At 38.0% G+C, this 15,854-nt stretch overlaps 1 protein-coding gene across 8 annotated transcripts in view; it reads right to left on the reverse strand.

Annotated features, from left to right (window-relative positions):
• Window positions 1-5,659: 5,659 nt before the first annotated feature.
• Window positions 5,660-15,854, reverse strand: part of PTPRE (protein tyrosine phosphatase receptor type E) — a 159,726-nt gene continuing 149,531 nt past the window's right edge. For all 8 annotated transcript variants that reach the window (XM_042459724.1, XM_042459723.1, XM_042459722.1 and 5 more), the window contains 7 exons: window positions 15,068-15,161; window positions 14,709-14,785; window positions 13,077-13,211; window positions 11,634-11,759; window positions 11,233-11,384; window positions 9,802-9,937; window positions 5,660-7,195 (listed from right to left, as the gene is read on the reverse strand). In XM_042459724.1, the coding sequence (XP_042315658.1) occupies window positions 7,121-7,195; window positions 9,802-9,937; window positions 11,233-11,384; window positions 11,634-11,759; window positions 13,077-13,211; window positions 14,709-14,785; window positions 15,068-15,161 (795 nt within the window). In that variant the 3' untranslated portion in view covers window positions 5,660-7,120. The remainder of the gene's footprint in view (window positions 7,196-9,801; window positions 9,938-11,232; window positions 11,385-11,633; window positions 11,760-13,076; window positions 13,212-14,708; window positions 14,786-15,067; window positions 15,162-15,854) is intronic.

Below are 15,854 nucleotides of genomic sequence, written 5' to 3' on the forward strand. Positions count from 1 at the left end.
CCCAGTCCCCACTATCAAAGGAGATCTTTTCCTTACCCCAGTCCAAGCAATTTAATTTGCCCCGATTGTCATCCCCACTGGCAGCGCTGCTTCAGCATCCCATCAATCATCCATGATGTAAGCAGCTGCCCGGCTTGGAAATTGGGGGGTGGTAGAGGCTCAGAGAGTGTGACCTGAGTCTGAGAGAGTGTGATGCTCAAGACGCTGAAGGGTCAGAGCGGCACAAGGGGGAAGAAGAGGAAGAAGGAGGCAGGAGGAGGACCAGGAGGAAGAAGGAGAAAGGGTCGGAAGCAAGAGGGGGATGAAGGCTCTGGCCGGGGGAGGAAAAGGTGAGGGCTTGGAGCCCGACTGAGGAAGAGGAGGAGGAAGAAGGAGGCAACAGGAGGAGGAGGGACCCAGGGAGGGCACCAGGACCCAGGGAAGCTTGTAGGAAGGAGGACAGGGCATCTTTTCTTTTCTTTAATACAATTAAGTGCTTAAGTGACAGAGTGGTTTAGCACCTTTGCAAGTAGTTGCTAAACCATTCTGTTGCTTAAGTGCTTAGTTTTATTTTTTTTAAAAAAGGGAACCGAAAGTCACACTAATAAATGACAAGACAGCACGGGGGGGGGGGGGCGTGGAGGAATGACATCTCCCCCCAAAATGGGGAGGGATGATAAACACCTCTCTGACATTAGTCCCTACCCTCCAGAATGTTGTGATTCCAATCTGTCGTTCCCACTTGCTGAACACTTTTTGGAATCGTGTTTTTTCCAAAGAACCTCTTTTTGGCTGGGTTCTGGAAAAACCGGTTCTTTTGCCTTTGCCTCACTTCATCATGACAGATTCGATCACATCGCAACAGGAACCAGTTTCAAATAGGAACTAGGGCCATTTAATTTGCTCAGCGATTCAATTCTTTTGATAGTGGGAATGAGGCCTCTAACACAGTGCAGAAATAATCCAGTTTGAAACTGCTTTACCTGACCTGACTCAATGCTAGGAAATCCTGGGAATTGTATTTTTATAGTGGCACCAGAGCTCTTTGACAAAGAAGTGTCACAAAACTCCAGTTCCCCGGATACCCTAGCATTGAGCCAGGGCAGTTATAACGGCCTCAAACTGGGTTATTTCTGCACTGTGTTTTGGACCTTACTCTTTGAGTATTGAAGCCAACTCAACAAATCTAATTAAAACAACGATCAGGGGAGTATATTAGTCTGGACAGAAAGGTGACCAGCTATCCAACCAGTCTGTCAGTAGGCAACCCAGAACCATGATACTCCTTCCCAGAACAGGTTCATTAGTGACCACATGTTTGCATAAATTCATGCAGATAAAAATAAATAAATAAAAGGGCTGGTAATTGGCAAATCCCTTGCCAGACTGTGATCCTCATTCTGCATAGAACATGTCCAACTCTACCCTACTGCAATATGTTGCAGGAGAAAGTCAGAAATAATACATCCTCTTTTGGTTAGCTTGCCCATTGTTATCAATCTTCTCATTGATGAATCCTTAATAAACTGACAAAGAACCCAGGGTTTCTAAGAAACATAGTTTGAAACGAACTGCTTTAGTATTACTATTTGTACACAGGTTCAAAGTTAAGCAGGTACTTAAGAGCTTTGAAAAATCAGTGTCCACTGTCACACAAGACAATAGATTGAGTCACATAGTGACTAGATATGCAGATCAGAACTTATAATTTCTAATCACTATTTGGCATTTATTAATGCAATCTCATGCAATGTAAAAAATTTAAGTGAAAATCCTCAAATAGATTTATTACGACATTGTATGAAGTATAGCAGCCTTGCTTGACTAAAATCCGCTGAGCTAAAAAACAAACCTCCCAAGCTTTCTGATTTCATAATGAAAACAAGAAAGTTTTGCATTGAAACTTATTATTGTAGTCAAAACATTTTCCACCCATATGTAAAATCCTGTCATTATCAAGTGAGAGAAGAGAGGAGGACTAGATCACCTAAAGGAGATATCACAGAGAGAGGAGACTATGAGCCTTATCACATTAGACAAATCCCACTCAGGATTTTAAAAGTAGAAAAAACCTGCAAATCTGGAAGGTTCTTCAGAAGCGTTTGCACCAAACAAAATAATACAAAACTTTCTGGGAACTTCCAGAAAGTAAAAAGGTGTCATTTTTGTCCACTTTCCATTTGCCTTATTTCTGCGTTATTGCTGTTTGGTGCAAACGCATCTGAAAAACCTTCCACATTTGCGGGGTTTTTTTCTACTTTTAAATCCTGTTTCTGAGTGGAATTATTCATCTAGTGTGATAAGGTCCTATGTGTTTTGGATTGCTTCACAGAACATAATCCCAACAAAAGTCTCTGAAACTGAAGGCTATGGAAGTTATTCCATGTCAAGACAGATCTGCCATATTATGAAATGAGTATTAGCGTGACAAAAATCAGTCTAACTGTAATAAACCTTTCAAAATCTCTTTTCATTAATGGATCTTTCTTGAACACATTTCTGGGCCAATTTTAATAAATACAGCTTTACAGATTAGGCAATGAAATAAGAGTTCTGAATTTGGGGGTTGGTATTTGTAATCATTCCTGCTTTCTGTTAGTGCAGAATTTTCTTTCCACAACTGGAAACTTTGTTTGGATGAAGATGCACTAAGCCAACTCTTTGGGAAGCAGCTGAGTCCTAAGGCTGGAACTGAAATGTTTCCTGAAGCACTGGCTGACATGCTTCACTCCTGCCTTACTTTCACTGTGCAGAAAAGCAAGGGGAGAACAAAGCTGGCTCCCTGGCCATGGAAGTTGTGAACTCTGGCTTTTTCTTCCTTCGGCCCATTTCTCTTCTGAGGTGGTTGGCCACTGGTGAAGGACAACTAAGGAATCTCTGAGGATTAGATGGCACCTGGAGGCCAGGATTTCTCCTTTCATGCCTATTGCCATTTCTAATTTCTGGTAGCCAATATCAGCTGAGTCTGTTGTAGAACTAGCACATGTGTCTATGTTGCAAAACCACAAGAAATACCTGGAATAATATGACTATTGTTTAGCCACATCCACCCCCACCCTCCTTTTAAGATGTAGTTTCCACACATTTTGAACTGGGCAGTATTCGACCCTCTTAGGCTGTTTAAGCAGATTTTAAAGCAGTGTGTGAAAATGTCTATTTAAAAAGGAACTGAAAAGTTATTATGCTCTTCTACTGTGCTAAGTGGATTGGTTCCATTCACAGCATATCAGATAGTCCATTCTCCTTAGGCATGTTATATTCAGAAAAGACCAGTACAGAAAGCTTATTTAACATTCAACTCTTACCAAATAATGGTGTTTGCTTTTGGGGTTAGAGAGCTTAATGTCAATCATCTCTTACAATAAATTCTATTCATTAGGTGCATAATAACTGTACATACACATATAGATTTACAGAAGTGCATTATTGGGAAGACATGAGCAATAAGTGGCAGTGCTTTAGAAGCAGTGTGCTTTTAGACTTCTAACCTGAACTGTTTTCAATTAAAAATAGGTAAGCCTGATGCGAAAACCTTATTAGTCTCTGCTTTATTAAAAGTATTTACCTTTCTTTACTTCTAGACACTGTATTAAAATGAAAACTAAACACACTGAAGGAGCTAAACTGAAATAACTAGGTTAGATGGTTTTCAATAAGGCTTTTGTGATTATTTTCAAATACCAAACAAATGGACAAGCCAGAACTATTGCATATTAGATAGCTATATAAATTTATTTATTTTCAGTTTGTGCTCTTTTTGTATATACTTTTTAAATGCTTAGGGTTCTGAAATGTACTGTGTTTTTGTTAGTCTCCCAGGCTAGTTCTATTCATACTGTGGGTATGGAATTTCACTCAGGATGTTCTACTGGATGGATGATGGAGGAAGTGGCAATTTTTCCTGACCCCTCCTTCAACACCCAGTGCCCTTCAGTCTTTGTCCAAAGCAACCTTTTAAAAAAGCACAGAGAGGCTGCAGAGGAAAGAGGGAAGTGGCAAACATTTCTCTCCCTCTTCTTGATCTGAGGTATGTGTGTGCACACGTATGATATTTTTCCTCCATTGCTAATCTGGTACTAAGAAGATTTTATCCTATTTATATGCTTCACAAATTAATAATGTCAAGTCTGTTAAGCAAGTTATCATGGCCACTAAATTAAAACCTAGGATACAATCTATCAGGCACAGTCCATCTAATATATCAGTTCACGTCCGGTTGCACACTAAAAAAATGTCAGGTTGCCCTGCAGTACATGAAGCTCCTGACAAACAAAGATATATTTATTAACTTATAGGCCTCATTAGAATATATAGGAAAATCTTTGCTCACATGGACAGCTGCATGCATCCTAGAGCTAAGGACTTCCCAGGTCATTCATCGGTACAAAATCCAATGTACTGTATCGTTATTTTCTCTTAAAAACAACCAATGTTAAGGGACTCAAGTGTAATTATCTTATTGAACACCAACACTATGATTTCAAGAACATTAATGGGTTGGCATCCTATTAATTACATATGTTGCAGAGGGAGCAATTCATTATTTCCTCTGTGCAATGACCATATAGATTTGAAAACATTAACCTTTATGTGCTTACCCCACACACAGTCCATTTATGGGCCAGTGGAAAGCAAGGGATGACAGTAGAGGCAGTGGAGAAGTGTCCAAATTTGTGCATGTAGCAGAACACACAGTGACAGGTCATCCTCCAGGATCTCCTGAGGAACTTCCACAGATCCTGGAGGATCCCATCATCACTTTGTGTCCAGCAATAGGAATATAGCTGGACACTTGGCTACTGTTGACACATCCCCCTGTTCTCCACCATAGTTGGAGATGAGGTGTGATGCAGCACATAAAAAGTAGACTTATGTGGGAATAAGAGAAGAGATGGGGCATCATTCCACTGGGAAAGAACTTCACATTCTGTATCCTGATACAGGTTCACCTAATATCTTTCATTTGAATTGATGTTCTTTCCACACAGTGGTCTTGCTTCTGCTAAAGCAGAAATGGAGTATATTTGGCGCTCTAGATACAGTGACCAACAACTCTCATCTGGCCCACTGTGACAAATGGTATGGTATTTAGTGAGGTACCAAAAGACCTGTATAAGATTAATCTTGACTGGCATCTCTGAAACAAATATGTCGATATTCTCTTTAGTTCCATTACTTTCAACAGTGTGCATGTAAGTCATAACTTTCTTAGCTAGTAGGGATACATTTTTTAAAAAAATATTAGTTGTCTCTTTTGTGACAACAGAAACAAAACTCTTAAGTTTTTGAAACACAAAATAGTTTCAAATATTGAGAAGTCTTTTATAAGTTAAAATGTTTTATGTTATGTTTTTAAAAAATGTAGAATAAAATAATAATCCAAGAGAAAATCGTAAGACTGATTAGCTGAATATAACATACAGTGGTACCTCGGGATACGAAATACCCAGGTTACGAAATTTTCGGGATACGAAAAAATCCCATAGGGAATTATTGTTTCGGGTTACGAATGTTTTTTCGGGTTACGAAAAAACTTTTGGTGCTTTTTTCGGCTTTTTCGCACGGAATCGCGGCTTTTCCCCATTAGCGCCTATGGCAATTCGGCTTACGAAGGCTTTTCGGGTTACGAAAGCGGCCGCGTTACGAATTAATTTCGTAACCCGAGGCACCACTGTACTCCATATTTATATTATAGTGCTAAGTGACCACTTGCTTTTAAAGAGAATTAGTTAGAGGCCTGCCAATAAAAATATTTTATTTTTAAAATTAATATTCAGATTTCATATTGTTACTATGAGGGATTTTTGTATTTATAGACTCTACCAAAAGGGTTGTGCTTAACAATAAAGATGCAAACAGTAACTCCCCTCCAAAGTAAAAGGGTTTAGCTGTATACTGTAGGTTGAAAGTTGAAATGAAGATATATCTACATAATGTCAGCTGACAATCTTCCAGACTTGAAATTGTGTGTTTTCCAGTCAATAGTCCTCCACATTATGGGTTTGCATGTGGAGCAAGGTGCTATGAACATAATAACATCAAAACATCACATCTGAAAATTCCATAATGTTATGTGCAAACAGAAGAGAAATGAATTCAATTTGTACGAGGGTACAGTTTCTCCCCCTGCGTAAGCCACATTCATTGCAATGGGGTTCATACAGAACTTCCTAGTCGAATGTGAACATACTGTGGAAGTTGTTCCAAGTGAAATAATTATCACATGTTGAAGATGATGCTAATTTGGCATGTATACTGTTGTTCCTCTGCATTATAGACATTAGGAGCTATTTTATAACTTGTTTGAATGCTAAAACTGAGAAATAAAAAGACAATTTCACAGGCATTTAGGCATAATATTGGCATGACGATCTAGAATGATCAAGCACTTTGAAGTCCCATTAATTTGTTTTTAAAATATTCACATCCTCATCTTCCATGGGCTCCACATGGACTCCCATCCAAGGGACTGATCAGATCCACACCAGCTTAGCTTTAGTAATGCTGCAGAGTCTCTGGTACTCAAAGGCATGAACTTGGCTCTACATCCCATAAATTTCAATGGGAAAAAATTAAGCATAAGCTTAAAACACTCACTGAAACTAGTGAGTCTTAAATATGCCTAACATAGGCTGGATTGTGCCCTATTTCCATAACAGTATACACTGTAGTATATAGTCCACGGCCACTGGATATGCAAAACTTGAAAGACCATCTTGATCCAGCTGCCACATTCAGGTTTTATGCAAGATGGAGCCCCAAGTGCAAATGAGTGTGGTGCGTACAGCTCTCCTCTTTTATCCAACAGGTGGAGCTGCACACATGGAGATCTTTCAGAACAATTAAAATCCCATTGCTCAACTGTTGGGGAGATATAGTTTGGAATCAGTCTGTCATTTGTCACCCAACAGTTGATTGGAAAGGTGTTCAATTGTTTGGAAAGTCTCTTGGATCAGAGTGAAAGCCTGCTTGAAGAATATATATACATCAAAGAAGACATTCAGAACAAACATGGTCATATGTACATTTAGAGTTTTAAAAAAATAAAAATAAAACAGCAACAACAACAATGGAAATAAATTAACATGATTTACAACTCTCTGTACAGATGATTAAATTAAAAAAAATAAGGCAGGAGTTTTTACTTAAAATTAGCATAATCAGAAAATATATCAATGAAATCTTGTACCACTTTGTAGCAGAATTCATATTGTTCCTGAAAATAAAACAGAGAATGGGATTATATTTGGTTTGATATACTTTTCTCTGAACTATCAGTCATGCAAAGTATCTTTAACATTAAAGTTTAACTATAACATCATTACAAAATGTCATATATGTAACCTTTTAATCTCTATTCAAAACATTTCAAACTTTAGTTGAGCTATATGGCTATGTTGTAGAAGAGTTTCCTCCTGACGTTTCGCCAGCCACAGATACTGGCAAAACATAAGGAAGAAACTCTTCTAGAACATGGCCACACAGCCTGAAAACCCCAGAACAAACTATGGATGCCGGCCATGAAAGCCTTCGACTCCACATTCCAAACTTTCTATGTTGTTGTTGTTGTTATTATTATTATCCTTTATTTATAAAGCGCTGTAAATGTTGCAACGTATTTAATGAACAAGTAACACTGTCTGAACTAAGGACTCGAATAGACAGGCCTAACTAAATCTGCTTTGGGCCACTTTGCAGGTATGCTGTTTAAATGACACAGGCATCTTAAGAGGCTAGAAGCTGTACCAAAGCTGTGTTCCAGCACTTAGGACTGGAGTGTGGCTTTAGCGCAGCTTCCGGCCTCTTAGGACGCATGCTTCATTTAAACAGCATACCTCCAAAGTGACCTGAAGCATCTTTATTTTAGCCTGTCTGTTCAGGCCCTAAGACTACCACTTTTCAAACATAACAACACAAGTCAGGATTACTGTAGAAATGGGGTCTGAATGTAGGTGGACAGTGTAACACTTTTCATTAAAAGAGAAAATGTGGCAAACCTCTTCTAAATAAATCCCACCAAGAAAAAAATATATAGGATCACCAGGATGCATACGCATGACTCAATGCTATGGAATTTGAGATTTGCAGTTTTGTGAGACATTTAGCCTTCTTTGTTCAGAGAGCTCTGGTGTCACACCAAGTACAAATCCAAGAACTCCACAGCACTGAGCCATGACAGTTAAAGTGGTATCAAGCTGGATTATTCCAGAGTTGGCTTGAAGACACACAACAGGAAACAAAAAAATCAGAATTTATTGGACCCAGCCTCATCAGTTCTGTCAGCCATCCATGTGCAATCAGGTAGTCTCCTGTTTTTGAATTATTTATCATTTATTTCTTTTTCAGTTTTTAGTTGTCTCAAAAGATAAGTAAACTGAGGAGTCCTAAGGTGTGTGTGCACATGAAGGGCCAATTCCATAAGTAGAGTAGCTGAGCCACCAAAACATACTGGCTCCAGCTGGCCTGGGGAGAAGGTCCAAAGGTCCATTTTCTCACTGCCTCCAGTGAGAAGGGACTTCCTATCCAGCACTCATACTTGTGTAGTCGTCCTCTGCTCTGGTAGTATGTCAGGGCAGCAAAGACAGTATGTCAGGGCAGTTATTTCTTGGCCATCCTCAGTATCTACCACATATTTTGCACACCCCCTGCCACCAAAACCACTGCCAAGCCCTACCTTCTATCAAGTCTAATGTCATCAAAAGCTGCTGAGAGATTCAGCAAGGGCATACTGTATGTTCCTGAGGGTTATTAAGCCACAGTGCGTCTACTCCCAAAACCAGGTCTGACTGCTGATTGGAAAGAGCCTAAACACTGATTGGAAAGGATCCAGGAAATTGTGGAAGTGAGAACTTGCACTGATTTTTTTTTTTAAATAGGCCTGTTCAAATCACATGGCAGAAGTCATTTGTAGAAGGTAAAATCATGCCATCATGATGAACAAATTCGATAAGGCCAAGGGAATTGTTCTTGGATGGTATAGATCCTGTATGATAATCATCACACCAAACACAGTTCTGATTTCCTTCAGTACTGATGAATGGACTTTTTCTCTTCTATAAATTATTTGTGGATAATTACTTCTATGATATAATTTGACTCACCTGCTTTCCAGCACAAGAAAACTAACAACATTTCCCTACAGACATAAGTTTTTTCTCTCTGCCAAAACATTAACTTTCTGGACTATAATATATGATGGCATTCTGCAGGACCATCAAAAAGCCATTATATGGCATTTAGCACTGAACTCAATTCCAAAGAACTTCAACCTTTATTATTTAAAGAAGGAAAGACAGACAGAAAGAAAGAAAGCCTAAACAATTCATTGTTGGTGAAGTTAGACTTGAGCTCGTATAAGTAGCCAGGAATAAATTCTTCTAGAACGTGGCCACATAGCCCAAAAACACACACAAAAAACTATGGATGCCAGCCGTGAAAGCCTTCAACTTCACAGAAGTAAAATATATTGTCCAGAATTAAAAAAAACTGCAGACAGATTTCCTAGTCCATCCAGACTAAAATAGAAGCTGCATTCCTATACACTTACCATTAAACTCAATTAGGCCTACTTCTGTAAACCTGGGTAGGGTCACATGCAATTTGCTTCTTCCTGTATGTGTAATTTGTTTATCCATGTACGTATTCTGTTTATTTAGCACAAAAAAAAAACAAATTTCCTAGGGTCTGGCAAGCAACAAACAGGACATTTTTAAAGGAATCTTATTATATTAAGGAAATACAGCAAAGCTTCTGTTTTGTTCATTCAAAATATCAATACCCTTTTATCCTTTGACAATTATATTTGTGGTTAAAACAACATACCAGTGTTTGCACCATATGTGGTCTTTGCAGTCGTAAACTCTTCACAGCTTGAAATACATCTAAGAGCCCCTCAGCTTTGACTCGCTCCAGAATATTGCTGAGTGCTATGAATGTACCTGTTCTTCCAGCTCCAGCACTACCAAGACAAATAGATTTCTTTGCTTTAACAAGATAACATGCCAAACCCATATGCAGTGCAATAAAAATATATGCTGAATTAAGTCTCTGCTAATAAAAATAACCAGTCCCTTGTATAGCTCCTTTGTCCCTCCCCAGGACTGGAGAAACAGAATACACTGTGCAGATCTGCTTCATTTAAGCATTTCATACAGGCAATATAATTTAGTTTAATTAGTTATGGAGGATTTTTATTTTTCCCATGAAGATAAACATTACTAAACTGTGCACTCATATTAGTCTTACTTATTTTTTTCATCTAGCAAAACCTAAAAAGTGAGATCGTTTTATGTGTGTAATTATTTATACATTGCTACTGATACATAAATACATAATATTGACATTTCTAGGTTGGTCCCTCCACTAATAGAAGGTCTGCTTCCATTCACAGAGGGGATCGGGATTCAGCAGAGGCTTCCTGCTAAAGAAAGTGGGGACATTTTTCTCCTCTTTGCTCTGCAGCTTCAAGCACCACTACCATGCTGCTCTAACCGACCTTACAAATGCCTGCAGCAATGTAGGGGATGGCACTGGAGGCTCCAAAGGGAAGGGGAATTGGGTAAAATCACTGCTTCATCTGTCTTCTCCAGCACCCATGGAATTCTTCTGAGTGTGGGTCTGGATCCATTTGGCATTATGTCTGAACTAAGCATTATTATAAACTACTTGTTCAAATGCTACTTAAAATTCCCGAGGAACAGATTTTAAGTATTTCTGCAGAAATCTAGATCTGATCCCATCTACCTAATCCTGTCACTCTACGGAAATTCTTAAAATATTTTGGAATCTTACTGGCTAACTTTGTCTGCAGCACCAACACTTTGAAAAATTAATTAAATACCATATATACTCCTGTATATGCCGACCTCATGTATAAGTCAAGGGCAGGTTTTGGGGGCAAAATCATGGATTTTGACATGACCCATGGAGTTATTATTATGTAATGTTTTGAGAGTATATGGGACTATGGTCTCCTGCTCCTATTGAATTATTATTGGGGGGGGATTATTATTGGGGGGGGGGGTCTGGAACGGATCCTCCATGTAAGGGAAGGGACCACTCTATATACAGTAGGTTTTTGCTTCCATCCTGACAATGTAAGTGCAACATCATCATTCATTGTCACATGACTGTAAATCAGCTTATGATGACATAAACACCTAACAGGATAGTAGTCCCTATTAATAAAATAAAATTAATAAACCAAATCATTAGGAGAGGATCAGTTGATAAAATAAAATACAAACGTTTTACCTGCAGTGCACTGTAATGGGATGATTTCCTGTCTGCTGTTGCTGCTTTTGGACAGCTGCAATGAGGTCAATCATTCCTTTCCCTTCAACAGGAATTCCAATTTCAGGCCATCCGTGAAAATGAAACTGTCGGACAAGCCTGCCTGGCTTCTCCTGATCATTCAAAGCAAGAAAGTCACACATATAAAATATGTTGTTAGAATGAAATGTGCCATTTCTCATGTGTCACATTGTTCAATTACGCCATTTATGCCGAAACTAAGCCAAAATGACTGTCAGCTGACAGGGACATCTTATTTTATCAAAGCTTCTAAATTACTGAATTACAAGTCAATGTGAAGCAAAATACTGTTCAGAAAATTTGGTGCACATAAGAAATATTTTAAAAGTGATCCATCATACCTGATTATGTGTAATCAAAAAGTCCCGTACACTTATGGCATCAGCAAGTAAGTCACTCTTTATTTCAATAGTAATCTCTCCATAAGTAACAGAGCCCTCTGATGGCCAATACTGAAAACACTTTTCCTGTAATATTGAAAAAAGAAGGAATAATGCTCTCTTATTCATGCCACTACAGCAATTCCATTATATCAGTGGTTTTCAGAAACTAATTATGTAAGAACTAATTTCAGCTTTCTTTATTTCTGAAATACTCCACATTTTATAATCAACATTCAAAACACCAATATTGGAAAACAAGGGATTTTTAAAAAGTGCTAGGTAAAATGTCTATTTTCTGTGTATAGTAGATGCCATATGCTTTATCAAAGCTTTGAAAAGTTATTTTGGACTACTACTAACAGAATCCCCAGGCAATAATCATGCTATCTGGGGATTGATACGTATATTTGGCATAACTTGGGGGGGGGAAAGTTACAAAAATAAAAAGGTTGAAATTCAATATTTGTCCTATCCAGAAATGTGAAATGAATGGGACAGATTAGTCAAAACTTAACTTCAGCGCCATTGACTTCAATTGTTCTTTGATTAGTAGGATTAATAAAGGGTTTAGCCCAATATATTTTAAAAGAAAAAAAACAGTTAAAGAACTGTTGATGCTTCACACAACTTGTACTGATGATATCATATCTGACCATGACACCTATCTGTTTTGCTGTAAAGCCTATTATATCCAAACTTTAAGTTTGGCACAGCACTGAAAATACAGCTCTCTTGCCATGACGCAGCTGTGGACACTTGAGTGCAGTCTAGAGAAAGCCAAGTAAGCATTGTTAAGCCCCATTGATATCTGAGCACCCAACTGAGCATACTTACTTTCCACTGATTTCTCGGGGGCTTGATTATGTGTAACTTTTCTCAGAGTGTGACAACTTTGTTTGGATCTGTTTCTGAATATCTTTGAGAGGAAGGATCAGAGCGCTGCCACCATCACCATTTTCCTGCTTAGGCATTTAAAGACCAGAAGTGGCACTGCGGCTGCTGAGGATGGCCAAGCCAGGCTATACTTGTCTGAATCCTGTCAGACTCTAGGCATATATTGATGCTAGAAACCATGTGGCCCAGAAAGCACACAACTGCAACCAGTATTTGTTAGCCAGTTTCTAACCAGGAGGTACCACAACTTTTTAGAGCAGCTGGAAAATCTCTTGGTCATGAGCAGTACTTCTCTTTGCAAGGAGAGAATGAGTGAACTAGCTTCTGTATTGCATGACTCCAAACCAGATGTGGGATATGCTGGGGTACCAAACCATTTTTATGAATTTTTTGGGGTCATGTAAATGAGTTAGAATTCACTCAAAATAAACTTCTCCTGCCCTTGCTCTCATTTTAGAAATATGACTAACAAGGTATTTCAAATGACAGTGAACAAAATTATCATACTTGCTCCCTCTCCAGAACTTCGGTAAGCATAACAATTGTATGGCATTTCCATTCCCACACCATTCTCCAGAAGTCTTCCACTGTATGAGGAAGTGGTCCTTGAGTTGCAATGAAGTAATCCTTTTGGCGATAGCCCTTTACACAAAAAGAAATGTGAACATCATCTAATATGTTGGCAGTGTTGAGATTTAAATTCTTATCAATCTAAAGGTATTTCTAAAATATATTGGCAATTTTCATAGAGTTCTCATTAGTGCCATTACTATTTAGGTTTTCAAACAGGGATGGATAGGCATTCAGTGGAATACATTTCTGGAGATTACCAACACTATGGAAAGCCAGCTGGAAGAATAACACACTGTCAAGAGTTTTGTAGTTATTGTGTAGAAATACATGTGAGATTTTTTTACTGTACATAAAAATCATGTTTTTTTTTTCTGTGAAGATGTGTCTATAATGCAAAATAAATTCTGGAAAATTCTTTGGGTCTGTGTGTGCAAAACCCGGCAATCATGTGGATATATGGAAATAATGTTTTTAATTTAAAAATATATATATTTGGGGAGAGGTTGGTTCTTTATTTCTTTTTTTGCCTGCAGCAGGAAGAAAATGACAGCAATTATTTGTCCTTACATTTGAGGATGGAACAGTCAAATTCTACAGTCCTACTATCATATCAACAAATTTAATCAAAGAAATTGCACAATTCAAAGATATAGCTGTATTAGTCTGTAGAAACAGTATGTAGAGAGATCTTGTAGCACCTTTGAGACTAACTGAAAGAAAGAAATTGGCAGCATGAACTTTCATAGACTTCAGTCTACTACTAGTAGACTAGTCTAGTACTAGTCTACTAGTAGACTGAAGTTTACGAAAGCTCAAGGAAATTGCACTTAAACTAATTTATCCAAGGCCTTTATTGAGATACAGTATATGGATTTTGAGACATCCAGGTGGGAGGCAAATTACTTTCTGGCACAATTTCATATGATATCAGAAGGGCTACACTTTGACTGAGTTATCAAATAATGAATCTTTGTACTTGCAAAGATGGGGAATCAAATTCAGATAGAGAACCACCAGAAAAGGAACATAAACTTCCTACATTACTTTTTATACCATATTTGCCAAATAAATGAGCAATTAGAGATGACTTTCAACAGTGGATGTCAAGAAGATGAGAAATTAGAGATATAAAGAAGAAGCCTTCTGTTTTGAAGGACATCCAGTTTTGGTAAAGTGTGTGGGTATAAAAGAAAGCTGGAAGAGGAACTTCTTATTTAATGGCATGAAAAGAGCTTCAGTTGCAGGTGAGGAGTCCCGTTTCTGTTTTCTTGTAACTAAAGGAGGTTTGGGGAAGAAGGAAACCCAACCTCATGAAATTAAGAAAGGAAGAGCAAAGTGGCTTGCTTCTGTCTGTTCACATATTACATAGAAAACAATGCTTAAAATGATAATTTGATTCTACCCCTCCAAACCTCACATTACTCTTTAAAATAACTCACATGGCAGTGATAAAACCACACATACAACAATGCTGCTTCCCAGATTAGTCCTAAACAAGGCTGATTGTTAAAAGACTTGAAAAAAAAATTAATGGTATACATACTCCACAGGCAGAGAAATACTTACATCTATGAAAGAAGCATTGATATAATCCGTATATTCCTGACCTCTTTTCATGGAAAGAATCACTCTGTTAAAGTCATCTAAAACAGAAAAAAAGAGACCTCAAAACTCACCACATATTATATTTGTTAAAATATTAAGCATTTTACAATTAATAATACTATATAAACTATGACCTGCAGCTTTTATAGAATCAAGTTTATGATAAAAATTTCTTTGCATGTCAGTCCAGCAGTGCCACCTGCTGTTGAATGTATGATATCATTGTTCTCTGTTAGTATTTTGGATTACTAACAGACACATTACAATCTTTAATAGTAAAATTATTACACAGTTTCTGAGAAGAAAATTAAATAGCTTACATGGGATGATTTGGATAACTCTGGCTTTCTTCATATTCGCTGGTAGATTACCAGTTCTCATGTTTTCTTTCATTATTCGAACATTTGTCAATTTCTACAGCAAAAAGTACATACTAAAAATTAGGCTATGAATTTTTGGATTGCTAAAATAGCTAACAGATTCAAATCCAAATTCCATTATAATCTGTTCTTTTGGACAATTTCTAGTTGACAAGTCTGATCACTAACCATCAATACTACCTTCACACATGCTCTTATATTCCACTTATCAATATGAATAATAATTAAAAATAAGAACTATGCACCTTATACTGTTTCTTGAAAATAAAAGAAGAGAAAGGACTATTAAGGATGATTGCAGGAAGTGGAAAGTTTTATCTCCCCAGTTAAACTCTCATAAAGACTGGTGTTTGAAGACAAATGGAAGACAGAGGTGCTCCTGGTCAGTCGGAAGGCAGATCAGGGAATAGGGATCCTGCCTGTGTTAGATGAGGTTACATTCCGCCTGAAGGTGCAGGTTCATAGTTTGGAGTACTCTGGACCTAGAGCCCCAGGTCTTTGCAGTGACCAGGAGTGCTTTTGCACATTTTAAACTTGTGTGCCAGCTGCACCCGTTCCTTGAAATGCCAGATCTTCCTTGGTGGTACACACCTTGGTTACATCCCTTTTGTAGTACTGTAACACACTCTACTTCGGGCTGCCTTTGAGGAGTGTTTTGAAACCTCAGCTAGTCCAAAGAGCTGAAGCCAAGTGGTTAAGTGGGGCAGATTACAGAGACCACAGAGGA

This window comes from Sceloporus undulatus, chromosome 3, assembly GCF_019175285.1.
Source record: "Sceloporus undulatus isolate JIND9_A2432 ecotype Alabama chromosome 3, SceUnd_v1.1, whole genome shotgun sequence".
Taxonomy (NCBI): Eukaryota; Metazoa; Chordata; class Lepidosauria; order Squamata; family Phrynosomatidae; genus Sceloporus; species Sceloporus undulatus.